The sequence below is a fragment of the Urtica dioica genome, chromosome 2 (genome assembly GCF_054948205.1).
Source record: "Urtica dioica subsp. dioica isolate 48M chromosome 2, U.dioica_male_clone48M_v1_H2, whole genome shotgun sequence".
Lineage (NCBI taxonomy): Eukaryota > Viridiplantae > Streptophyta > Magnoliopsida > Rosales > Urticaceae > Urtica > Urtica dioica.
Genome location: NC_142757.1, coordinates 45094167 through 45121651, shown reverse-complemented (window position 1 = coordinate 45121651; position 27485 = coordinate 45094167). Strand labels below are relative to the sequence as shown.

General features: G+C 36.6%; 2 protein-coding genes, 1 non-coding gene and 1 pseudogene across 3 annotated transcripts; 2 read left to right on the top strand and 2 right to left on the bottom strand.

Moving 5' to 3' along the window:
- Positions 1–346: 346 nt before the first annotated feature.
- On the top strand, positions 347–13797 carry LOC149404957 (uncharacterized). Its single transcript, XM_089607732.1, has 6 exons — positions 347–391; positions 1768–1872; positions 5595–5696; positions 5772–6207; positions 13428–13567; positions 13672–13797. The coding sequence occupies exons 1-6, from the start codon at positions 347–349 to the stop codon at positions 13795–13797; spliced, it is 954 nt and encodes a 317-aa protein (XP_089463858.1).
- LOC149404959 (U2 spliceosomal RNA) lies at positions 9704–9896 on the bottom strand. The gene has a single exon (XR_016295670.1). It is a non-coding gene; the product is annotated as a U2 spliceosomal RNA (small nuclear RNA).
- On the bottom strand, positions 10824–10964 carry LOC149404958 (U2 spliceosomal RNA; annotated as a pseudogene).
- Positions 13798–22308: 8511 nt separating the features above from the next.
- On the top strand, positions 22309–27439 carry LOC149404956 (phragmoplastin DRP1E-like). Its single transcript, XM_089606693.1, has 15 exons — positions 22309–22581; positions 22661–22724; positions 23284–23391; positions 23680–23781; positions 24138–24188; positions 24302–24363; positions 24784–24874; positions 24971–25035; positions 25178–25372; positions 25484–25603; positions 25695–25765; positions 25860–26085; positions 26282–26332; positions 26637–26999; positions 27076–27439. Exons 1-15 carry the CDS (start codon positions 22444–22446, stop codon positions 27202–27204), a joined length of 1836 nt encoding a protein of 611 aa, XP_089462819.1. The 5' UTR covers positions 22309–22443; the 3' UTR covers positions 27205–27439.
- Positions 27440–27485: the final 46 nt, after the last annotated feature.

Below are 27485 nucleotides of genomic sequence, written 5' to 3'. Positions count from 1 at the left end.
AATTCTTTCATATTAGGTGCATTGTCTATGAACTGGGTTATTGATTCTCCGTGCATATTTAATGGGTTTCTAATTTTGATTGCGTATTGCACTACGACAAACGCAGCAGCTACAATTTTTATACTCGGGAATTGCCACGACTTGTCGTGGCTAATTCTAATTTCATTTTTCCATTCAAGCTAGGGGCTCATTATTTGGGGATTTTTCAACATATTTCTTATGACTTCCTCTCTTTTTCAAATTCTCTCTCTCTCTCTCTCTCTCTCTCTCTCTCTCTCTCTCTCTCTCTCTCTCTCTCTCTCTCTCTCTCAAATAAGCACGACCACCACCACCGCGACCACGCAACATGCACCACCACCGTGACCTCGCACAGTGCCGGCATTGGGCTAAGGTGGGCTAGGCCCAGGCCTAGGGCACTACTACAAAAATAGTTTTCCGGTGCGGATGACTTTTGGGTGCGACTATTCGCACCTAAAAGTCGCACCAATAAGACTTTCAGGTGCGAATAGTCGGACCCAAAAATCAATTAAGCGCTGGAAAATTTTCGCGAAATTTTCTGACTTTGGGTGCGAATAATCGCACCCAAAAGTGTGGTACCACTATTGGGTGCGACTTAGTCGCACCCAATACTTTCTCTAAAGTATTGGGTGCGACTAAGTCGCACCTAAATGATCTTAAATTTTCGGCGGACAAAACTTCCCCCGTTTTTTTAGAAAATGTCAATGGGTGCGATAAAGTCGCACCCGAAACCTCTGACACAGGTCATTGGGTGCGATAAAGTCGCACCCAAATGTGTCAATGGGTGCGACAAAGTCGCACCCAAATTCAAAAGTCTATAAATTATACAGCCGCTCGGGTTTTCATTTTATCCGAGCCAAACCTTAAAAAAAAACTCTCTCTCCCCGATTTCTCTTCTCTCCCACCCCTGTCGCCGCCACCGACCGCCTCCGACCGCCACCACGCGCTCTCTCTCTCTTCCACCGCTCTCTCTCTCTCTTCGACCGCCACCGCTCTCTCTCTCTCTCTCTTCCCAGCCTCCGACCGCCACCGCTTCTCAGCCTCCGACCGCTCCTTCCTCGCTCCAGACTCTATATGAACCGGCCGGCGTCGCTCTTCCTCGCGCCAGACTCGATCTGAACTGGCGCGACCCGTCGAAGCCTCAGCCAAGAAGTCCGGCCGTGAGTATGTGTGTGTGTGTGTTCGTTTATGTGTGGTCGGAATATTTCAATTCATTATTTCAATTTTATTATTTCAATTCATTATTTCAGTCCGGCCGTGAGTATGTGGCGTCGCTTTTGGAAGCCCGGCCGTGAGTATGTGTGTGTGTGTTCGTTTAATGTTGTGCTGCGTTGTTTTATTTTTAGAATTGTTATAATTTTGTTTGAATGTAATTTTGTTTCTGGATATTTTGTCTGAATGTAATTTTGTTTCTGGATATGTTGTTAGAATTGTTATAGATTAGTGTTTACCTTCAATCTGAACTATTTCTTACCGTTTCTCATCAACACTACCCAGGACAAGTGTTAAAACACGAAAATCTTGAAGCTTATCTAAGTTCTAAAGTTCCAAGCTTATCAGAATCTGGTTTTTACACAAAAATTTGGTTTTTTTTTTTAATAATCAGTGAAGTCATGTTTAGCTTTGAGATTATGAATAGATGTAATTTTAACCCTCAAGAAAATTGAACAAGAATTAAAAACTGTAAGATTAAGAAGAATACCACTTGAAGGATGATCTAATTTGAGCCCTATCTCTCCATTTGTCCAGGTTGAAGTCTCTCAGCGAAGAAGTCTCAGTCCGGCCGTGAGTCTCTCGATCAGCCAAGAAGTCGTAGCACCGTCGTGCCTCTCGCAGCCTCGTCGTACTCTACAGGTTAGCCTCTCGTAGTCCTTTTAATTGTGTTTTTAATTACTTTAGATTAATTGTAATTAGTATAATTAGTCTAATTGTTAATTAATTAGGTAATTAAATAGTTTTTTATACGTATATATGTATTAATAATGTAGTTAGTATGATAAAATTGTTAATTTTGAAATCGAAATTAATTTGATATAATTATAAAAATTGTTAATTATGTAATTGAAATTAATTTGATATAATTGGTAAAATTGTTAATTATGTAATTGAAATTAATTTGATACAATTATAAAAATTGTTAATTATGTAATTGAAATTAATTATTTGATATAATTAGTAAAATTGGTAAAATGTTTTATGTAATTCGACTTCAAATAAAATAAAATTCATAATTTCACCTTTACAGTTCTTCGTCCCTTAATTAGTAATAACCCTTAAGCCGCACTATTCGGCATCAGCGCCAACATAAGTAATCGATTTCAGTCGTCTTCGTCCCTTAGCAACAACTATTAATAATTGTTAATTTTCTCTTTCGTTTAGCGAAATCAATGTCCAATCCAAGTAGAGATTGGATCACCGAGAACAATCGGTTGTCCTTGCAGTATAAACTCGGAGTTAATGAATTTATCCGCGCTGCAAGAAGATTTCCGAACGATAATTACGAATATCGATGTCCATGCAAGCCTTGCAACAACGTGAGATGGCACGACATTGGGGTTGTAAGGCATCATCTGCTAAACAAAGGGTTTACCCCGGGCTACACAGAATGGTATCATCATGGCGAGTTCGTGCGTTCCGTCGGTCATCTTGAAGAAGTCCCCATCGGAGAAACAGCCCAGAGAGGAGTATGAGGAATACATGCTGCTGTGGAGGATATAAGAGATCACGATGATTTCGATGGTGTTACGGAGCCGGCTCCGAGCGATGTGCGTGCGGAGGAGCAAGTGGAAGACTTGTTCGCTGAGTTGGAAGCGGAATTGTACCCTGGATGCAAGGAGTTTTCGTCGTTGTCATTCTTGGTTCAGTTGATGCACCTTAAAGTTACGAACCATTGGACGAACAAGTCGTTCACAGAACTGCTGCAGCTTTTGAGGAAGTCTCATCCAGCCGGTAATCGAATACCGGAGAAGCACTACGAGGCAAAAGCGAAGCTGAAGCGTTTTGGCATGGGATACGAGATGATCGACGCGTGCATTAATGACTGTGTCCTATTCCGAAAACATCTCGCGAACGTCGACGTGTGTCCGATATGTAACGAGAGTAGATGGAAGCCAACTGGTAAGAAGATACCGCAGAAGATATTGCGATATTTTCCCTTGAAAGATCGATTGAAGCGACTGTACGCATCTCGACACACGGCGCTTCATATGGAGTGGCACGAAAGAGATCGCGTCAGGGAAGCTGGCATTCTACGACATCCTGCTGATGGTACCGCGTGGAAGAATTTGGACGAGAGATACCCAGGTTTTGCTGCAGAGCCTCGAAACGTGCGGCTTGGGCTAGCTGCGGATGGATTCAACCCGTTTGGGGATATGAGCCTATCATACAGCATGTGGCCTGTAGTATTTACGACGTACAACTTGCCGCCTTGGTTATGCATGAAGAAAGAGTACCTGATGCTAACGCTTCTGATCCCGGGGCCCCATTCACCAGGAAAAGACATGGACGTTTTTTTGCAGCCTGTGGTTGAAGAGTTGAAAGAACTGTGGGAGAATGGAGTCCGCGTTCGTGATGGAGCCAGAGATGAAGTGTTTCGGTTGCGTGCCGCGTTACTTTGGACGATAAACGATTTTCCGGCTAGATCGTATCTATCGGGATGGAGCGGCCAGGGGTATCTCGCTTGCCCTACGTGCAACTTTGACACGCCCTCCCTAAAAATCAGAAACAGGATCGTCTACTACGACCATCGTCGGTTCTTAAAAAGGCGTCACCGATTGAGGAAAAGCAACGATCACTACAAAGATAAGCACGAGAAACGAAATAAACCCGAGAAGTTGACTTCGCAAGACATACTCGCTCAGTTGGCTGGTGTTTCTTGCACGACTACTGGCAAACACGCTGCCTCTGTAGGCAAAAAACAAAAGCGAGCATCTCGCGAACTGAATTGGACCAAGAAAAGCATCTTTTACGAGTTGCCGTACTGGTCTGAGTCGCAGTTGAAACACAACATGGACGTGATGCACGTAGAGAAGAACGTGTGTGAGACGTGGATGATTTCACTTACTACGGTCGTATGGAAGACGTCATAGTGCTGAATTATAGGTACGACTGTCGTGTTGTATTATTCAAATGTATATGGTACGGTGACAAGCACGATGCTCGGCGACTAGTTCACAACGATAAGACTACTGGAGAAACGAGTGCTTTTACCGCGAAACAGTGGTTTACAGAGGAGCCGTACATACTCGCAATTCAAGCGAAACAAGTCTTTTACATCAAAGATCTTGTTTTAGGTGGTAACTGGGAAATCGTTCAGGAATGCAATCATCGAGGGATTTGGGACGTTCCTGAAGTCGACCCCACCACCTCAGCCTCGATTCCGTTGACAATAGAATTGTCAAACATCGATCGTCTGAATCATCGACATGAAATCGAAGATGCTGAGCTAGTAAATATCGTTGACGATGGTGAGGAAGACGATGATGATTATGAGGAATGCATCGTTTTTTAGGGAGAAGATGTTGATGTTGATGTTGATGTTGATATAGGTAGTGATGACGATGAATGAGAACTATCTATGTAACCACGGTTTTCCTCCGCCATATGTGAGGATTTATAATAAAATATATCCGTGGTGTCACCCACGTTTTTGTATGATGTTGTTTCCTTTTGTTTTGTGATGTATGTTCACAAATGTTGTTTTATTTTATACGATGTCAATTTACAAATGTTGTTTTCATTTTATAGGATGTCGACCGCTTCAGGTTCTGGTGGAGATTCGCCACAGAGACCGGATTCTCAAGGTCCGCCACAGGAACCTGAGTCCCAAGGTCCTAAGAAATCAAGGGGACCAACAACCGGCTCGACGTCGGCGCGAGCAACACAGGGGGTACCGGGTGCGAAGGTGGTCAAGTGGGACCCAATAAACCAAACATTCTACCAAGAGATAAGGAAAGAAAATAAAAAAGTTGGACTATTTAACAACCGCCTCGGTGCTTTGGTGAAAGCACATATCCCGCCTACGACTCGTGATTGGAGTGAAGTGACGCCACAGATGTTGGCTGCTATTTTGAGCGCACTTCATTCCGAGTTCAGATTTGTGTACACGGATCTTGACACCGGCGAGGATCTGCCTGTGGATTGCTTTCAGAATACGATTGATCAGGCTATCATTCGGAATGCCAAGATCAGGCGACGCAACCAGAAGTCCAAGCTATCAGAGAAGTTCAGATTGGAGTTTTGTGGGAGCACTGAAAACGCTAAGGCGGAAACACCACCGGGATATAAGAAAGAGGATTGGGAGGCGGTGGTAGACGAGTTCGCGACTGACGATTGGAAGGTACGTAATGTATGATTGTAATAAATCACAATATCTTTATCAGATTGAATAATGACAAAATTAATTATTTGCAGAAAAAATCTACTCGCAACAAGGAGAATTCGAAGAAGAAGAAGACGAGGTCGACTCAAGGATCTCTTTCTTTCTTGGCTCATCGTCATTTGAACGTAAGTTATTCTAATTTTGAAATACTTAAGTTGAAATAAATTCAGTACTTATATTTTCATAACAATTACAGAGTAAGGATGATGGGACTTTGGGCTCCGCGTTAACGACGTGGGAGCAAAAACACCATAATAGAAAAGGTGAATGGACGACAGATTGGGCGAGACGAGCACATGTAAGTCATATGTTATAATTAAGAGTACGTTACTTACATAATAATTAATTTTTAATAATTTTTTTATGTGTAAAGGCGCGGATAGTTACTCTACTGGCGGATCTTCAGCGACAAGCAGAAGAGCAAGGCGTAGTCTTTGACCAGGACGCCGCAGAGGAGCACGCGATGCTAGAAATTCTCGGGAACCGTCAAGATTGGTACGTTGGAATAGGTCCAACGGTCCCGAGAACATCTTGGGCTATTGCTCAGGCTCAGGACGAAAGCTCGTCGTCAGGCTCAGGCTCGTCGCGGCGCCGCGTTCCAGATCCAGTGGTTGGCGAGCTCCAAGCTCAGGTGGCGGCACAACAACTCGCTATGGCGGCACAACAACAGCAGATGGAGGAGATGCAGCGACAAATGTTCGCGTTCACGCAGCAGTTTTCGCCCTTGCCTCAGATGTCGTCCGGCACGATGCCACAGATGCCGCAGATGTCGCCCGGCACGATGCCACAGATGCCGCAGATGTCGCCCGGCATGATGCCACAGATGCCTCAGACGACGCCGCCGCCTCAGATGCATCCTATGCATCAGACAACGCCGCCATCAGTTTCAATGGCAGATGCTCAGACGACGCCGCCAGGTTCAGCAGATTACCAGCGAGAGCGTACGAGCGGCAGTGAGCGTACGAGCGGAAGTGGACGAGGAGGTAGCAGCAGTTCTGGAGGAAGATTTGGCGGAAGAGGGAGTAAAATGTTCAAGGATTGGTTTACAAACCGAGGAAAAGGAAAGGGAAAAGAATGAACATTTATTTTAATTATTTGTCGTACATTATATAATTATTATAATCGAAAAACAAATGATTAGTTTTTATTATGATTATAAATATTAATTAATGAATTTTCTAATTAATAAACTATTTAGTTATTTGATTACAATTATAGAATTCGTAATGAATTAATTTCTAATTAATAAATATTAAATAACAAATAAAAAAAAAACTTAAAAATAGCTATCGGGTGCGACTAGTCGCACCCATAAATTTGGCGGGTAGGCCAACGGGTGCGACTAGTCGCACCCACAGACTTGGCGCGAATGAATTTGGGTGCGACTAGTCGCACCCAAAGACTTGGCGCGAATGAATTTGGGTGCGACTAGTCGCACCCGTTGGCCTACCCGCCAAATTTATGGGTGCGACTAGTCGCACCCAATGGCTTTCGCGCAGACTTTTTCGCACATTTTTTCTGACTTATGGGTGCGAATATGGGTGCGAATATCCGCACCTAAAAGTCGCACCTAAAAATCATGACCTTCGGGTGCGACTAGTCGCACCCATGACCTTTAGGTGCGAACTTTCGGGTGCGACTTTGTCGCACCTAAAGTCGCACCTAAAGGTATCAATGGGTGCGACTTTCGACCTTTGGGTGCGAAAAAAGTCGCACCCAATGCTGTTTTTTGTACTAGTGGGGCACCATATTTAGATGGGCCCCCAAAAAAAATTATGTATTTAATCCTCTCCGCCTTCGCGACCACACGAACGACTCTCACTCCGCGCGACCCAAGCGAAGCGACCCTCTCCTCCGCGCCATCTCCTCCGCCTCCGCGCGACCCAAACGACCCACTCCTCCGCCTCCACGCGACCCAAACGAACGCCGAACGCGCCATCTCCGCGCGACCCAAACGAACGACTGAACGAGCCTCTCCGCCTCCGCACGACCCAAACGAAGGCGCCATCTCCTCCGCCTCCGCGCGACCCAAACGAGGCTCTCCTCCGCGCGCTCGTCAAGTGAAGTGAGCACCGCAGCACCGAGCGTCCGAGTCTGACCAAGCCCTGTTTTAGCAAGGTGAGGAATTAGAAAATTCTCCCCAAATTTTTACTTGAGGTTTTCCTGTTCAGAATTCATACACCTATTGAGGTTTTTTTTCCTAAATTTCTTATTACTCTCTCAATTTCTTCAGTGAAGTTCACGTCATACTGTTAATTTTATTTTACTAATTTAGTCTCTTTGTACTCTGATTACAGGATTTTCGTACTGGATTGCAGAGCTTGGAACATCAATAACAATGGTAGGTTATTTGTAATTTTTAGTAATATCTAGTGTACTAATGTTTAGGGTAATTGTTTTTACTGATTTCTTTTTATTTTCTTCATCATAATTGATGGCAAATGTCAAACATTGTAAAATCGGATGTTATTACACGGATATATTCCTTCCAAAAATGTAAAAATGACACAAATTTGTAGAGACTAATTTTTGGTCTCTGATTGTGGGCATTCGAGACAGATTTGGTTGTCTCGAATAGTATTCGGGACTAATAGTATTCGAGACTAATTTTCGGTCATGGATGTATTCCCACCAAAATGAAAAATGGCGCAAATGGTAGGAGACCAATTTTTAGTCTCTGATAGTTGGCATCCGAAACTGATTTGGTTGTCTCTGATAGTATTCGGGATTGATTTGGTTGCGTATACTATTCGAGACTAATAATTAGTCATGGATTTATTCCCTCCAAAAATGTAAAAATGACGCAAATTTGTAGAGATTAATTTTGTCTCTGAATGTGGGCATCAGAGACTAAAATATATTCTCGGAAAATGAGAAAAATCGGAGAATAACAATCAGTCTTCTATACTCTTGCGCAGTGTCTTATTGGAGACTAAAATTCAGTCTCGAAAATATTTACGTATCAAAGACTAAAAATTAGTCTCCAATAATGTTGCGCTAAATTTATCTAGGTTTTGTTCTTATTGATTGATTGAATTGTTGATTGTTGAATTGAATTGTTGATTATGGATTATTGATTGGGATTCAAGAGAATTGTTGAATGAGATTGTTGAATTTCAGTTTATCCCTTAGTATTGGTTAATTGATTAGTTATAATTTCGGTTTAGGGTGAGAATATTGTTGATTGAATATTGTTGTTGTTGAATGAATATTTTTGTTGTTGAACCAATTGTTGAATGAATATTGTTGTTGTTGAACCAATTGTTGACATTGATGTCAACTGTTGATGGCAATTGTTAACATCAATACACTTATGCTTCACCACCTCTCCTATTAAAGTATTCGTTGCTTGCGGGTGATGTCATTGCCTTACGTTTAGGGCACAATTGTGGTCATTGTCAAACCTAAAACATAAAAATTACAAACTTAATTTCAACATTAACGTCAATTGGTTACTTTAGATGTCTACAAAAGATGTCAACGATAACTTAGTTACTTAGTTTCATTTACTTCCTATATCAATTGTAATTTCTCCGTGTCATCTTCTTTCCTCTTCCTCATATATAAATAACCTTCCAACAAAGTTCATTATTTGTTGACTTCATATGTCAACAGTGGACATCAACTGTTGACATCTGAAGTCAACAATTGATGAACTCTGTTGACGATTTTATACCAACTGGTGAACGTACCCAAACCAAACAGAACATTTGAAACTCTTTAAACTATCAAAATGTGACATATAACTTGAACTTTCTAAACTACGAAATTTATGGAAAATGAAAAAATGCGAGACGAACCTTGTGTGCGAGCTGGTCTTGGACGACGATCTTGTGCGCGGGCTGGTCTTGGACGACGAACTCGTGGGCGTTTGGCTCTGCTGGACGTTTGGGTGTCGTGGGGTATAGAAACCAAGGGTTTTAGAGACCGACGGAGAGAGAGAGAGAGACAAAGAGGAGGGTGCACGTTTTGGAACCTGTGGGGGTAGAGACGCCGAGGATTTTAGAGAGGACCCTATTAGAGACCGACGAAGAGAGAGAGAGAGAGAGAGAGAGACTATGGCAGGAGACTGGAAATTAAATAGATTAAAAGAATATGGAGAGAGTTGGTGTGGGTTGTAAGAAAAATTTAAGTGGAGAGTAAAAAGGTAATTGTACATTTGAATTAGTGGCATATCTGACCAAATTATGACTTTATGAGAAATTGGAAAAATATAATAGTTTGATAATAGATGTAGCAATTTCTCATGTTTTATAGGCCGAATATATTTAATTGGGAAAGTGGAATAGTTTTTACTAATATTTGTAGGGTTGCACCAACCAATGTTGTAGTGCAAAACATTGGCGACGCCGAGGAACCTAATAGCAAGCTATTATTATGGAATCTCCCCTGAAAAAATTAATTTAATATCGTGTGAGTCTATGACCCACATATCAGATATTAAACTGATAAGAACAGATACTACACTTGATCTTAGCCAAAAGGCCGAGAAAGGTATGCCTAATCATGTGTTTTAAGTTGTCTTTTATAGGCTGTTACTTAAGCTAATAATTTCATTTGCAGCCAATGTGGGACTGGCATGGGTCATTAACACATTTGGTTTGCTCTTAAACAAAGTGGGAGCTTAATTAATTCAAAAGTAAAAAAGCACCATTTTTTTTATCATGTTGGTACTTGGACATATAAACATGGACTATAACAACCATGGTCTATGATCTAAATCACCCTCTAAATGTGCACTATAAAAATAGATTCTTACACCAAAACTTCTGTTTTTAAAGAAGAAAAAAAATATAAATCTTTTAATTATCACACCAATAATATGTGTTTATAATCTATTTATTTCTACTTCATGTTTATCCTATGGGTTTTCTAAGATTTGTGACTCCAATTGACCAAATTCCAGAATTCTCCATTGCTTAAAGAAGAGGAAACAAAAAACTTGAGGTTGTAATTAATTACTATACAGGAAATTTGTTACAGACTTCTGGCTTGCAAATACTATGAATGACGTATAGAAATCTTGTTTGTTACAAATCTGCCATTTTTTAAGCTCCATTGAGCTCGCAAAGCAAACACACACATGCCTAGAGATTCTTCTGTAGTTCAGGCTTTAGGTGAAATAAAAATATTTTGCACATATACAAAAAAAATAAATAAATAAGAGCTGTTTCACTATTTGAATCTTACCGAAATATATTAGTACGGATGTGTCAATAAAAAAAAATCTAAATCCGGTCGTATTCATATCATTTAAATTTTCAATGATCGACCCGTGAATCTTTCATGAGTTGTCAAGTTGAATGAGGGACTAAGTCACTTTTCGAGGGAGATGAAATGTCTACAAATACTAGAGTATTCTGGATAAAAATAAATTCCGTATACATTTAATTGGGAAAATGGAACAATCTTTCACTAATATTTGTAGGGTTGCAGCAACCAATGCTGTAGTGCAAAACATTGGCGACGCCGAGGAACCTAATAACAAGCTATTATTATGGAAACTCCCCTGACTGATAAGAACAGATACTACACTTGAACTTAGCCAAAAGGCCGAGAAAGGTATGCTTTACTAAGTGTTGTAAGTTGTGTTTTATAAGCTGTTAGTACTCAAGTTAGTTCTCTTTGCAGCGAATGTGGGACTGTGTTCATTTACATTATATGTCTATGTATTTAAGGGTATGCTCAAGTATTTTAATAATCATGCTTGTGTCCCCACAAGACTAAGTTACAGAATTTATCTTTCCATTAGCTATATACTGCTGGAAAAAAAAAATATCAAGAGAAAGGCTCGGAAATCTGGATTCAGTCTGATGCGAGAGATCCATTGTGTTTATTATGAAAGTGTGACAAAGAGAATACTATTGCCAAAGCTTTTGGGTGCTTAAAAAGAAAATTTACGTTTTTTTTTTATAATATCATGTTTTACTGTTTTATTTTTATTTTTTAAGTTTGGATTTCTACTCAGAGTCAGAAGGCTTATAAATGGGCAGAAAAGACTCTTTGTTCGTGATCTTACTGCTGCTGTGATCATTTTCCCGTGTTGGTTGAGAAAAAGGTTGAGAAGAAAATGACATTGTCATTGATGTTGATATAGTTGGAAAATAACCAGGTCACTCAAGTTTATTTTTAAAGGAAAAATGGTATGAAGTAGTCAATTCAAACTACGACTTTTGCAAAATAGTTAGTTTCATTAGGTATAGCAAAATAGTCAATTGAGAGTATTATGATTTTTAATCCTGCCTCGATTAATTTTAATCCAGCCTTCATAAAGTTTACATTATGTCTTTATAGTTCGTTGGGATTAAATTTAATCCAGCCTAGATTAATCTTACTTGGGCTAGTTTGCTTATAGTTGGCAAACTATGACTATTTTGCAAAAGCTTAAGTTCTATCGGGCTATATAACCGCTTGACCCATTTTTAAATTACTGTCGTTCAAAACTCAAGCCAAAAGATCCTCCCGCACAAGGGACGAGACATCCCGATGTTAAAATTCCCTGAAACTTGAGTGCGCGAAGCCTATGCTCAAACATTATGAGCTGCGTGATTCAAGTTCATCGGTTTGCATGGGAAAAAAAAGTGATTTGGTAGTACAAAGAAAAGAGATTAAAATAATAGCCAAACTAAAAATAGCCAAATACTAATGAGAGTTCCAAAATTTCCCTCTCTCACTCTGCAAATTCAGATTCCCACTTCTTTTTTCTCTTTCGGCTCACCCTAATCGAAATCACCAGAAACCGCCAAACCCACGAACGAAGATTCCAACCAAGAAAAAACATTAATCCTTCTCCGGCAATTCTTCGTGAACAACTTTAGATTCCCTTCCTCCTCTGTGGTAGGAAGCCAATGATCGCTGCAATGCGATCCACGATGCATGCATTGGAGGTGACATTGACATGGCGCGTGCGTTGGAGTCGGCGTCGACGTGGCGCGTGTGTTGGAGGTGGCATCAAATCCGCAAGACTTCGATCAGAACCACGGCAGCATAATCCGCAATGTTGTTAGTGAACGAATCTCCAATTTCGGTGATGGTGATGCCTTGCAGCGACGTGCTTCGAAGTTCGTCATGAATCTGATTAAAGTTCATCTGATTTGCTATGAAAGTTAATCTGATTAGCAAGTCTATTCAAGTTGACTCCTTCATCGAGAAGCTACCTTCGGATTAGAAGGACTTCAAGAACTGCGACAAAGTCAACTATGGCTACGCATTGATCGAAAGACAACTATGGCTCAAATAAGAGATTCAAGACCACTTCTGAGAGAGACAACTTCGTCGAGCATGGTGAGAGCTCAAATGGCAAGAATCCCGCCAACAAGTTTGGGCCGAAAGGTGATTCCTTCTATAAGAAGAACCAACAAAGGTTTGTTACTAAATGTTTTAACTGCGACAAAGGGGGTCACCGCCTGCAGATTTCCGAAATAAAGAGGTTGCACCTCTAACATATAAAGAGGTTGTAAATTCAGTCGATGATCACTTATGGAATTATGCCATAAGAAGTGAAATTGACTCTATAATGCATAATTACATGTGGGAACTAGTTGACCTTTCACCTGAAAGTAAAACTCTTGGTTTAAAGTGGATCTTCACTAGTAAGATGAAAGTGGTGGGTCACTCGATAAATACAAGGATAGACTTGTAATTAAAAGTTATAGACAAAATGAAAGTCTTGACTATTTTGATAATTATTCTTCCATGACGAGAATAACATCTATAAGATTGATTATAGCCATTGTCACTCTTCGCAATCTTGAAATCCATCAAATGGATGTGAAAACTGTTTTCTTAAATGGAGATCTCGAGGAAGATATCTACATGGATCAACCAGAGGGTTGTGCTGCACTTGGACAAGAAAAGGAAATTATGTAAACTAGTCAAATCTTTGTATGGCCTTAAACAAGTTGCAAAGCAATGACATGAGAAAATTGACAATGTGATGATGTCAAATGGTTTCAAAATCAAGAGTGTGATAAGTGTGTTTACATTAAAACAATTGAACATGGTTATGTGATTCTATGTTTATATGTAGATAATATGCTCATTGTTGGAAGCAATGAGAGCATGATTATGTCCACAAAAGATATATTGAACCCTAGGTGTGATATGAAAGATTTGGGACTAGCCGATGTTATCTTGGGGATCAAGATTAAGCAAACATCTAATGGATTTGTATTAAGTCTATCACACTATGTTGATAAAATTTTAGACAAATTTGCACATGATGATGGTAGAGTCTCTAGAGCTCCAATTGTTGTGAGTCACATTTGTCTCAGCATGAAGGAGATGGTGTGTCTCAAATTGAGTATGCTAGAGTAGTTGGAAGTCTAATGTACTTGATGAATTGTAAAAGGCCTGACCTAGCTTACTCTGTAAGTACTACTTGCGAGATATACGAGTAATCTAGGTTCTGAACACTGGAAAGCAATTGTGAAAGTACTTAGGTATTTACGATTCGTGACTATGGTTTACACTATACTAAATATCCCGAAGTCATTGAAAGATTCATTGATGCTAGTTGGATATCTGATATGCAAGACTCTAAAGCCACAAGTGGATATGTATTCACTTTGGGTGGTGCGGTTGTGTCTTGAAAATCCTCAAAACAAACAGTGATAACTAGATAAGAAGGATGATTACCTACTTCAACCACGAGTACTCTAACCTTCGATTAGAAGCCAAGTCCTAGTACTCCATCAAGTTTCTTCTGTGCGAGTGATCAAAGAAGTGCGTTTCAGAGTCAAATCTCCACCGGGTCTTAGCTAAGAGTCTCGCTTTGACATTTCAAATTTTCTTTATTACGTTTTCAGCTTTATTCATATGTTGTATTTGAAATATTCCAATATCAATGAGAAATTTTAAGGAACATCATAATAAAAAATCATTTTAGACACTCTCGGAAATTGTTTCTAATTTAGGAAGGTCCATTTCGAGTCAAACGTTCTATTTTAAGAAAGTTGACTCAAGATCAAAAAGTCGACATTTAATTTTTTATAACATCTCATGTCATGAGATATTTAATTTCATGTTTCATGAATCAATTTCATTAAATCACTTTTAGATTATTTATTATTGAATTTAATCAAGAATATTACACATTTTTTATATCGTAACACATTTACAACTTCTAACAATGGTGCTCATTTCAAACAATCACGTGGCATCACAAGTCAGTTTTTTTTTTACTCATTTCTACTAGGCTTGCCGATTTTACTCTTGGCACATAGGACAAAAATATTATCTTGAAAGTAGCTTAAAGTGGTTGTGGTGTAAGAAATGTTAGTGGTGTGTCATAAAATTTTTTTTTGTGGAGAATAAAATTACCTTTCTCAATAGTTTGATAAGAGCAACTTTATCTCATGCATGACCATGCGTAGAACCTAAAATAGGACACCCCTTTAGTGTATGATTGTGTAAGGCTTTGGGTGTATTCCAATAAAGAAATAACATTAAAAAAAATAAGAAGAGGAGGAGAAGATGACATGCACGGTTTCTTTGAGTCCAATAGCCCCCAAGACACTCCCTCCTTTCATCATAAAATTTTCATTGTTAAACAAAGTGAGTTAGAGTGGAGAGAAACAATTCAAAGAATATAAAGTTCATTAGAACTCCTTCTAGAGATCAAAGTGAAGAATAATTCTGCCCTTTCTTCATGTTCAAGAGGTTAGCAATTTATCGTCTTAATTCTTTATGATTATAGTTCCTTAGTATTTTTTTGTAATAGTTTTATTTCCATGTTCCTATCCAACTCTAGAAACTAGATGTTTTTTTTTTTTTTTTCGAATCTGTCTTTTTATTTTATGTAACTTTGACAAATAATTTTTATGACTCAAATTGACCGTGAAGTATCTCAAAACAAAGATACTTAATTATTATTTATTAATATGAAATTTTTATAAGTATATTATGTGTATATTTTTCGTAACAAGTCTCTAAAGACACACTGGCTTGGGAGATGTCCCTTTGGACCCGAGAAAAGATGTCGTACCATGGAGTATAATATTTAAACACGTTATATTAATTATTGTACATTAAAATATATTTTGGTACTATTACTATTATGTCTTTTCAATGTTTCAATATTTGTAAACAACTAGCCTACTTATATAGGGGACTTTTAAATTATAGTCAAACTATCCATTTATTTAGGAAAATAGCCCATATTTCTCATACTTCCAAAATTTCCCTTGGTTTCATAAAACTTTGTTCTTATTTGTTTGTTAATTCCAAATTTTTTCCAGTTATTCATCATCGGATTTGAATAATGAAAACGTTCGCCAAATCGGAGACATGTATTTTGCTTTTTCGAATAGTAAATAATATTTACTATCGGATGGCCGGACTGTAAATATTATTTACCATTAAAATTATCCTGTGATTTGCAATCAGAATTTTCGACGACTCATTTGGAATAGATGTTTAGCATCGTCGATTTCATAGATGTTCTTCTATTGTTCTTATATTATCTGTTTGTCTAGGTTAGTCATTTAATCATTCTTAGTTTATGTTTGTCTAGTGTAGGTGTTTAGGTTCTTTGGTTTCATAAAACTTCGTTCTTATTTGTTTGTTGATTCCAAATTTTTTTTCCAGTTATTCATCATCGGATTTGAATCATGGAATCGTTCGCCAAATTGGAGACAAGTATTTTTCTTTTTCGAATGGTAAATAATATTTACTATCGAATGACCGGACTAAAATATTATTTACCATTAAAGTTTCAAAGTTTCGGTTATGGTGTTCTATGGGTTAATCGAATTGGAAATAATATTTACCATATTTTATAATTAATCTAACAAAGAATTGATAGGAGATACGGGCTAGGGTTTCAATTATGGTGTTCTATGGGTTGATCAAATTGGAAATAATATTTACTTACCATTTTTTCTAAGTATGAGAACGGAAACGTCTTCGTCGGCTTCGGAAGTGGCAAAATAAGAAAATTGGTGGCGGAAAAGGAGGTCGGAGGCAATATCGGAGGATTGAAGTATTCGAAATCGATGGAGAGTTCGGAGTCAATATCGGAGGATTGAAGGATTCGGAGTCGGAGGCAAAAATTTTGGTGTGTATTTGATGAAGGGTAAGATATGAATATAATATTGTTTTGTAGTGTATTGGGCTAGTTACTTAATTTAAGTGATAGTTGGGCTAAAATTTTAAAGAAGATAGCTAATTTAGGCTAGATACCGAGCTGGCCCGTTTCAAAAATAATTTTCAGAAAATAAGTTCTAATAAGTTCTAACAAGTATTTGTAAAATTGTTTGCCGAAACTGTTTTTCTTAATCGGACAATTCTGTCTAGTGAACTTAAAAACTGATTTTGGGAACATTTTATAGATTGTAAAATTAAGTTTAATATGTCAATTTAAAGGTAAAGATGTTACTGTTATTTTTTAAAAAGAATCACTGATTTTCGAGTCACGAGCTATATGTAATTAACAAAAGTGTGACTATAGGTCATTCTGAAAAAGTAATTTTTCCAGCAACGTTTTTACAAGCTTTCAAATTATATTTTCGATATGCATCATGTTTTCCCGAGCCTTAGATCATTCTTAGAGCTTTAATATTCTTATAGGTCTTTTATCCCTTAAGCTTGGATTTGTAAGGATAGATTATAGAAGCTCATAAGTTGATTTCCTATAGGTTCGAGTAAGAGTAGGATTCCTAGCTCGAGTGCTAAGTATCTTGAAACCTAGGGTGAGTTCATCTCACTACAATGCGAATTAGTTCAAAATAATATCACGTGCAAGTATTATTTAATTTTATGGATGTGTATGATTTTATTACTATATGCATGTTAGATTACATTATTATGTTTGCAAGTTTATCTTACCGTATTTGTGAACTATGCTTAATATGTAGAGTATGCTTGACTTATTTTATTTCATGAACTTTACCATGCAAATTATTTAATAAATATGCAAGTGAGAACATTAAGTAGGTGACGTATCGGTCTACGCCAGAGTAGGTTCTTGCGACCACCTCGTAGACCTTTATGTCTTGATAGGTGAGTCTTACATGTTCAGGAAGGGCGGAATCAAGGTTTTATTGCATTGTTTTCCATAAAGCCTTTGTGCGTACGATACGATACGATCACTAGGAGTCCCTGAAATACTGAATCAAGATATGTATCACGTTTATAATAAAACATAAAACTTTATGCTTTTTAGTTTCTTTATATAGAAAAATGTTTTGTGAGTTTTACATGAACTTCACTGAGCTTTAGCTAACATGTTTGTATATGTTTTTCTTCGTTCGCATTATAGGACATGTGTAAGGTAAATGACTTTGAGTTGAAATCGTGGTGGCGACAAGAGTAAATGGCGGAGATGGATACTGCTACGCTAAATAAAATGTTTTCCGCTGCCTAGTTATTTTTATAAAATTATTAAGTATGTTTCTTTATATTAGAACCTTTCAGAGATACATAATTATTCTATTTATGAAGAAATGTTTTAGCATTTATTTATATTATGATAATTTAGAGTTAAAGTATTTCATTGAAAATAAATATTTATTTCAGTTATAGATTTAAATATATATATATATATATATATATATATATATATATATATATATGTTTGTAAAACTTTAAAGTATGAAAAGAGAGTTCAAGATTTTATGAATAGGTAGCAAAAAAAAATCGGGTTGTTACACTCGCGGTTGTGCAAAGATCAAGAGAGCTTGGAGTAGATTTTGATGGAGGAGAAGACGAAGGAAGGGCCTTTTTCGCCAAAGAACCTAGATTTGAGTTTCTGAAGAACACAAATGTAGAGGTCGGGAATAGATGACAATTTTACTCATTACTCGCGTAAATTAAAACGAGTTACTAACACTCACTCTTATTGATTAAACGGGTAAGCGAGTAATACATGTTATGGTTGAACAAGTCTGAGTACAATAACAAAATTATTATTCCATACCCATTTATTTGATACCTGACCGGTTAATTTTTTTGAGTTTGAGTTATAAATATATCCACTAAAATAAAATAAATTAGTTGTTTATAACACATTGAAAAATATGACATATATTTAGTAATATATCTAATTTGAAATAAGATATATTAAAGCTTTATTCAATCTAAAATAACATATTAAAATAAAAATAAAATATATTCATTTTTTTTATTATGGATAGGTAAACGGGTCTTCCCACCCAACTAGATACCCAGTTTTATAGCGGATAAATAGGTACATGTATATTATATTATTCCCGCTTATCCCACAGGTATACTCGTTACTCAATCTGCTTTAGAAATCGGGTAAACGAGTATGAATAACATGTAAAAATTGAGACGGATATGAGTAGCAAATAGGTGTATACGGCCTTACCCGTATCTGTTATTATTCTTAGTCGAGATCCCCGTGAAAGAGCGAGATGGTGCGCTGGAGGCGCGTGAGATCAACTAAGCCACAAGGCCGTGGACCTGAGAGAGAGAGAGAGAGAGAGAGAGAGTTTAATGGACAATCAAGTCCTAAATTTAGGATTTTTAATTAATTGATTTTTTTTATTTCAAATAAAGAGTAAAATCGGAAGCCATTGTTTGGTTTAATTGCCACATCATTAGAATTAACTATTTAAATAAAAAAATTTGAACGTTAGCTATTTAGTTTTTGTTTTTTTAATTCAAATATTAAATGTATATAAACTTATAACTAACAAAGGCTAGGGATGGCAATTTCGTGTTCGTGTCGTAATCGTGTCGTGTTAATCGTGTTTGTATAAATAATTGCTAGAACCAAATCCGACCATTTATTAATCGTGTTTGAAATCTAGATCCAAATCCGACCGTTTATTTTTTTTACATATCCATAACCGTTTAAATTAAACCGTTTAAATTAAACCGTTTAATAGTCGTGTTAAATGGGTATTTAATCGTGTTTTAACCGTGTTTAGACATTCGGACTCAATTAGTTGCGATATAATTATAAAAAACATAACAGTCATAAGATCAGAATTGTCCTATTTCTTTTTTTTTTTACTAACTTCCGATACATCGACACTGTTTGTTCAACTGATTAAGAATCACAATCCATTTATAGCATGTAAAAAAATAAAAATAAAAACACTTACACAAAAAACAAACACATTTTAAACTCAAGCCAAAATCAGAAGTTCAACAATGCCCAAGACCAGAAGTTCAACAATACCGAAAATCAAAAGTTCAACAAGTACATAATCTATACCCAAATTCACATTCACATATTCAACAAATACACTACGAGTGACTCTCTAACCAATACTCATACGATTTAAAGAAACTGAATATGATATGTTATAATGAGACTATAGTTATTGTGACTGTCAATTATAAATTATGATTTTGCAATATGAATTTAATTGAATTGAAATCAAACAAAATTGAATATGATACGCTATTATGAGATGATAGTTATTGTGATTGTGAATTGAATTGAATTAAAATCACATAAAATTGAATATGATATGTTATTATGAGATGATAGTTATTGTGATTGTAAATTGTAATTGCTCGATATGAATTGAATTGAATTGAAATAAAATAAAATTGAATGTGATACGGTATTATGAGACTACAGTTATTGTGACTGTCAATTTCAAATTGTGATTTTTCAATATGAATTTAATTGAAATCCAATAAAATTGAATATGATACGTTATTATGAGATGATAGTTATTGTGATTGTGAATGAAAACTGTTCGATATGAATTGAAATAAAAAAAAGTTGAATATGATACGTTATTATGAGACTATAGTAATTGTGATTGTTCGAAATGAATTGGGATTCTTATTGCCCCCGTTAAGTCAATTGGTATAATATTGACTATATGTTATCATACGTGAATTGATATTTATACGAATATACTTTATTTATTACATCGTGTTTTCTAATATCAATTTTATGTTTATAATTATAATTTTATGTTTATAGTTATAAATTTATAATTTTACATATATAATATTAATCGTGTTTAAATGGATCGTAATCGTGCTATTACTCGTAATCGTGTTAATTGGATCATATTCGTGCGGGTCGTAATCGTGTTTCGTGTCGACCATTTAATAATCGTGTTAATCGGCTTTTTATCGTGTTACCGTAATCGTGTCGTTTTGAACCATTATTTAATCGTGTTAGCGTGTTCGATCCAATTAAGAACCGACCCATTTATTGAGATCCAAATCCGCTTTAAATCGTGTCGTAACCGTTTCGTGTTTCGTGTCCGGACCAAATTGCCACCCCTAACAAAGGCACATGAAACTTATTGTTGATGCTGATTTAGGGATCCTCAACAATCACAAATATTTGTACGATATATATTTTTTATTTAATAATAGGTCTTAGAAGACTTTGTATAAGAGACAGAAATGAAATCCCGATTTAATTAAAGAGAAATATTAATACGAAATATAGAAGGAATATGCTTTATAAATAATAAACGTTTATAGATGGGGCGAAGTGACGAGGTCAAGAGGGCGAGCTCAACTAGAGAATTCGAATACAAATATGAAAGACTGAGTCGAAGCTTCTGTGTGTGTGAATATGAATACAACAGTCTTTATTTATAGGCGAAGAGATGATCATCTCTTGGACACGTGCTGATCAGTTCGTCCTCGCCACGTCGTAGCCGTAGGTTAGTCAATTCTCAGATCCGGTCTTCTTGACGAGGTTTCAATTTGACCACGACTTCGCTACTTGACTGGACCAACGCGGGCGATCTGTTCTCCTCGACGAGCTGGGCTTGGGTTTCTTGCTTAGAGCCGGGCTGAATCACTTATTGGGCTTTGGTTTTGGCCGAACCAAGGTTCAATAAATAATAAATATTTAAAAAAAATTTACACCCCCACGCTTATCAACTCAATTTTAGTTGATGTTTGGTTGATAATGTTAAATTAATTAATTTGATGTCATGACAAGTGATAGAAGGAGTGAAAATTAACAAAATAAAAAAAGGGTATTATAATGGTTTTAAAGCATTATAAAGTCAAAATTAAACAAAAATTCAAAATAGAGTATAAATGAGTCACATAAATCAATTTTAAGGTAATAAACTAAAAGTGTAAACGTAACACTTTGTTGAAATTAAGGATGCAATATTTTGATGAACCAAAAGTATATATATGTCATTTTTCAACAAAACAAATATTAAATTATACAAAATAACCATTTGAAATTTATTGATTAGCAGAATAACAAAGTTTCAATTTTTCAGCAAAATAACAAATTTATGTTTTCAAATTTTTTCTTACACCTAAAATTAAATTTTTTGACGATTATAATAAACAATTTATCACTTTCAAATAAATTAATATTGAGGTCAAAAAACATTTTGAAGCTAAATTATTACATATTTTGGCTATTTCATTAATTTTAGATAAACTTTGGCTATTTTGCAAATACACAACGTTAAATTAGCTATTTAGCTAAATCACCCATTTTACAATCATCCTAATTTTACTTTATGATGATAATGAAAAAAAAGTTAACCATAAACTGACAATTAACACGTAATAAGAGAAAATATAGCCCGCCAAAACATAGATTCAAAAACTTTCAAACCCTTTTACCTACTTGGGTTCTCTCCTCTCCTCTCCTCTCCCGTTGCAAACAAAAAGCCGTAAAGGAAAACAATGAAAGAAAAAATAATTAATTAATCTCTAACTATATTAGCATATACGATCTTACAGCTTACATCTATATAAAGACGCCAGTCACGTCTTCGTGGGGCATCGAGTTTCACACTTTACATTACTTTCAGTTTCAGACCCATTTTCTTTTTCTCTCTCTCAATTCTCAAAGGGAAAGCTAAAAAGCCACTAATCTGTTACTAAGCCGACTCTTTCGCCAAATATTCGAATTTAATAATAAGTTGACAAATATTCTGGAATTTTAAATAATCACGTAAATAAACTAATAATAATATATTATATTAGAAAAAACAAAAATAGATATCTCAGTAGTTATCCTGTACTTCCTTGTCGGTCCTCTTCTTCTCATTGTCTCAGTCACCGTCACCTTGAGCGGCTTCGTTTTGATCGGACCTCGCGAGAAACGATCACAGGTGGCTGAAATGGCAACCATGGAAAGCCTGATTGGCCTCATTAACAGGATTCAGAGAGCATGTACGGTCCTCGGCGATCACGGCGGCGATTCAGCTCTGCCGACTCTCTGGGAGGCTCTTCCTTCTGTCGCCGTCGTCGGTGGTCAGGTATTAACAGGATTCAGAGAGCATGTATATGTAGTTTTGTACAAGTGTATTGATTGTGTGATATTCTGTGAAACTGTAGAGCTCTGGAAAATCTTCGGTATTGGAGAGCATTGTTGGGCGAGATTTTCTTCCGAGAGGATCAGGTTTGTTTGGAGTTCTTTTTATGCGCTTCTTTCATGGTGAATTATAATTTGCGCTTCTTCCATGGTCAAGAAAATAATTTTTGTCACGCGATTACAGAGAAGTTTTTTTTTTTTTTTTTCTTTTTGTTTTTTATTTTTTATTTTCCTTTTTCTACGAACTTTATTTTGGTTGAGCGTGCGGTATTTAAATATTGGTTGTTAATTTTAAAGCAAGTGTTATACTAGTTGACCGTCAGAAATGAAGAAGGAAAGTCAACATAGTCAAACTACTTTCTTACAGGAATTGAAAATCGGTGATTGATTTGTTTACTACTTTTTACGTATTTTAAGGTAGTTGATACTTGATAGCTTTATAAATCCTAATGATTAAAAACTTTTGATTCTAAATGCTATAGTATAAATATATTCATTATTTACTGATATTTTATAGATGATAGTTACATCCGCATACTTTTATAATTGAAATTATAATCACCCCATCGATAAACCACATTATTATGTTGCAAGGAAATGTAGTTTCTTGAAATTGCCTCATTTGGATTTGGGGGTTTCATTTCAGGGATTGTTACTAGAAGACCTTTGGTTTTGCAGCTACACAAAATTGAAAAGGGTGTCGAAGAGTATGCAGAGTTTCTTCACATGCCAAAGAGAAGATTCAATGATTTCTGTATGTTATTTTATCGAACATGGTTCTCATTGTCATAGTATTTGACTACCATTGATGACTTGGTCAAAGTTCACATTGGTAGTGGCAGATGAGAGTTGTTGATTTGACTCAATCAAGAGTAATATGATCAATATTTACTTGGATAATTAGTAAGTAATAAGTTTACCCCACAGATTGATGCAGTAAAATGAATATCATTCTTTTGCACAACAATACATTATTTTGTGGGATTGTGCGATTTTTCTTGGGATGAATATAAGATTTCATTTGTTTGTTATGTTTACTCAGCTACGGTTCGCAAGGAAATCCAAGAGGAAACTGACAGGATGATTGGGAAGTCAAAGCAGATTTCTTCAATCCCCATCCATCTTAGTATTTACTCTCCGAACGGTAAATTGAAATTCTATCAACAACTGTTATTTACTTTAGTTCTAGATTTACACATGTGATGGAAGAAATATTGAGAACATCACGCCAAGATGTTCATTGAGCTCTAGCATGATTTATAGTCTGCTAACACTACTCCCATAATCAAGCAATAGTGATGAACATGCATTTTATTAGATTTCTCCATTGAGTAGCGTATCTGATATTTCATACTTGAGATATCAATGTCATGCTGTTTTTATTCAAATCTACTGAAGTCTTTGGTGGTTTGACACAAGGCTCTAATTGATTTTCATTTTCAGCTATGTTACTGCAATATAATAAATTCTCTGAAATTGATGGGTTGTCTTTTTTGGCAGTTGTCAATCTAACACTGGTGGATTTGCCTGGATTAACCAAGGTTGCTGTAGGTAATACTTTTTTTTTTTTAATAAAATAAAAACCAGCAGATTTTTTACAGAAATCTTTTTCACTATTATTCTTTTGACGACCGAAAATTTAAGCCTGCTTTTGTAATTTGCAGAGGGACAAGCAGAGAGTATTGTTCAAGATATTGAAATCATGGTTCGCTCCTATGTTGAGAAGGTATTTTAAGGAGAACAGTTTTTCTTTCATTGAATTATATCACTTGTGGCTACTGGCTAATTGGATTGTGGCTTTACCTGGCTTGAGCTGTAGTATTTTTGTTCTTACTTTGCTTTTTTTTTTTTTTTTTTTTTTTTTTTTTTTTTTTTGAGGATTTTATTTGAAATGCTGACACTAACTCGTTGCTTTGATTTTTTAAAGCTCTTGCCTGTCTTTTAATTACAAAGCTTTGAGTTTACTAAGTTACATTTTATCTTCATGGCTTCACTTGCCTATTAAGTAACTAAATACGAGCAAGGTTATTATAGAGCGTGTTTGTGAATTTAAATGTTGATCGTAACACATACATCAACCTTATTTTTATAGTAAGGAATTATAAATAACAATAATAATAATATTAAAGTTTTATTTGTGTTGCAGCCAAATTGCATTATTCTGGCCATAACTCCGGCCAATCAAGATATAGCAACATCCGATGCTATTAAGCTTGCTAGAGAAGTTGATCCGACAGGTAGTTTTCTATACATTTCTTGCAATTCGTAGTTTTATTCTATCTCCTTGTATGGTCTTCTGTTCTGTCTCTTGTCTGATTTGCTTCACTGCATAGGTGACAGAACATTTGGAGTTTTGACAAAGCTAGATCTGATGGATAAAGGAACAAACGCTTTGGAAGTAAGAATTTACGTTTTTCGCTACAACAAATATGATTCTTGAGCATTGAACATTAGCCCAATGCTGGATAAGACTTATTTGCAAAGTTTTCCATTCTTTGTCTCAATTGCTGGTGTTTTTCATTTATTTTTGTTGTTGCTAGGTTCTTGAAGGAAGAGCATATCGGCTTCAGCATCCTTGGGTTGGAATTGTGAACCGTTCCCAATCTGACATCAATAAAAATTTGGACATGATTTCTGCTCGACATAGGGAGCGTGAGTTTTTTGCTAATAGTCCCGATTATGGACATTTGGCAAGCAAAATGGGATCAGAATATCTTGCTAAGCTTCTTTCGAAGGTCTGTTTTTTCTTCTTAAACTTTGATGTGAAATCTTGCTATTTCAAACTGAAGTTTGTTAATCACAGCGAGCGAAAGAGCAAGCCTCTTATCAATTTTAAATGATTGCAGCATTTGGAGTCGGTAATCAAAGCTCGACTCCCAGGAATTCAATCTTTGATCAACAAAAGCATTGATGAAATGGAGAAAGAGTTGGATTATCTCGGTACACCTATTGGTATTGACGCTGGGGTATGAATTTACGTGTCATTTGTTTGGTTGTTATTGTATCAATTTCCATCTGAGATACATGACGTGAAGTTGTATTTTTTGATGTGATCAGGCACAGTTATATACCATCCTAGAGTTATGCCGTGCGTTTGAGAGGGTTTTTAGAGAGCATTTGGATGGAGGGTAAAATTTCATTGTCTTTCCGTTAAAAAATATAAATGACATCATTATTTTTTTTGTTCATCATGTACTAATATGATTCACCTTCTTATCTCAGGCGACCTGGAGGGGATCGAATTTATGGCGTATTTGACAACCAGCTTCCTTCGGCTCTAAGGAAGCTTCCTTTTGATCGACATCTTTCGATTCAAAACATAAGAAGAGTAGTTTCGGAGGCAGATGGGTACCAGCCTCATCTAGTTGCGCCCGAGCAAGGCTATCGCCGACTTATCGACAGTGCACTTAATTTTTTCAGAGGCCCCGCTGAAGCTTCTGTCGATGCAGTAAGTGGTTCTTTTTTTTCCCATGACTTTAGGCGATATTCCCTTTCCAAGCTATAAGGGTTCTTAAAAGCTCTTAATTTTTCCACATTTGTAATTGGTCAAGTAGTTCCTGATATATTGGAATTTCGAATTTTACTTTACCTTCTGCAAAATTCAACCCGAGGTAATTTTTTTAAAATTGTTCTGGCAACTGCAGGTTCACTTTGTTTTGAAGGAGCTTGTGAGGAGGTCAATTGCTGAAACACAGGTTCATTTATTATTCAATAAACCAAGGTCTTGTCACATAAAACGATCCATAACCAAGTGGCAGCTAATCATATATGCTAGGAACTTAGATTTAAGAGTACTTAAGAACATAGATGTAAGATCTTGAAATTGTATGAGAGATAATTGGGTGGAAGAGATTCCTAGTGGGGGCGAGCACGGACCTCCTCTCGAATGTGCGATATCCATCACAATGTTTTATTTTTTGCTCTTTTAAAAAAAAAAAATATTTTCATTACTAAAAATATACCAATCTGTACTTAATTGATGACTTTGATACGAAGCAGGAGTTGAAACGGTTTCCAATGCTTCAAAGGGAGTTAGCCGCGGCGGCAATTGAAGCACTGGAGAGATTTCGTGAAGATGGGAAGAAGACAACTCTGCGGTTGGTGGACATGGAGTCGGCGTATCTGACCGTTGACTTCTTCCGGAAGCTTCCGCAGGAAGCCGAGAAAGCCGGGAACCAGGCCGTCCCGTCCTCTGCCTCCGAGGCCCATTTCCGCAGGATAGGATCGAATGTGTCGTCCTACATCGGGATGGTTTCCGAGACTCTGAGGAACACCATTCCAAAGTCCGTTGTTCATTGCCAAGTTAGAGAGGCTAAACGGTCTTTGCTTGATCGCTTCTACGCGCGATTGGGCAGGAAAGAGGTACATGAGTAATGGGTTGTGATTGATTCTTCTTTTCTTAGAAGTTTTGAGTAAGTTTGGTGATTTTGTTTTGCAGGGTAAACAATTTGCTCAGCTTTTGGATGAAGATCCTGAATTAATGGCAAAGAGGCTCCAATATGCAAAGAGGCTTGAGCTTTACAAGTCTGCAAGGGATGAGATAGACTCGGTATCATGGTCCAGATAAACGAGTTTTGTGAATTCACCAACTACTGCCCAAACAGTAAACTTTTTCTTCTAATTAATGTTTATTTATTTACCTGCTTTCATGCATAGTTTTGTTTTGAGAAGCATGTTTTGTCATATATTCACATGTAAATAAAATGTTCAGTTTACCAGCAGGCATTTTTATCTTTAGAGTATTAGAATTTAGAGGTTTTATCTATTATATTTAATTAGATTGAGAATAGGCCAGTATTCCCTTGAAACTTTTTTTTTTTTTTTTTTTTTTATATATATATTAGTACA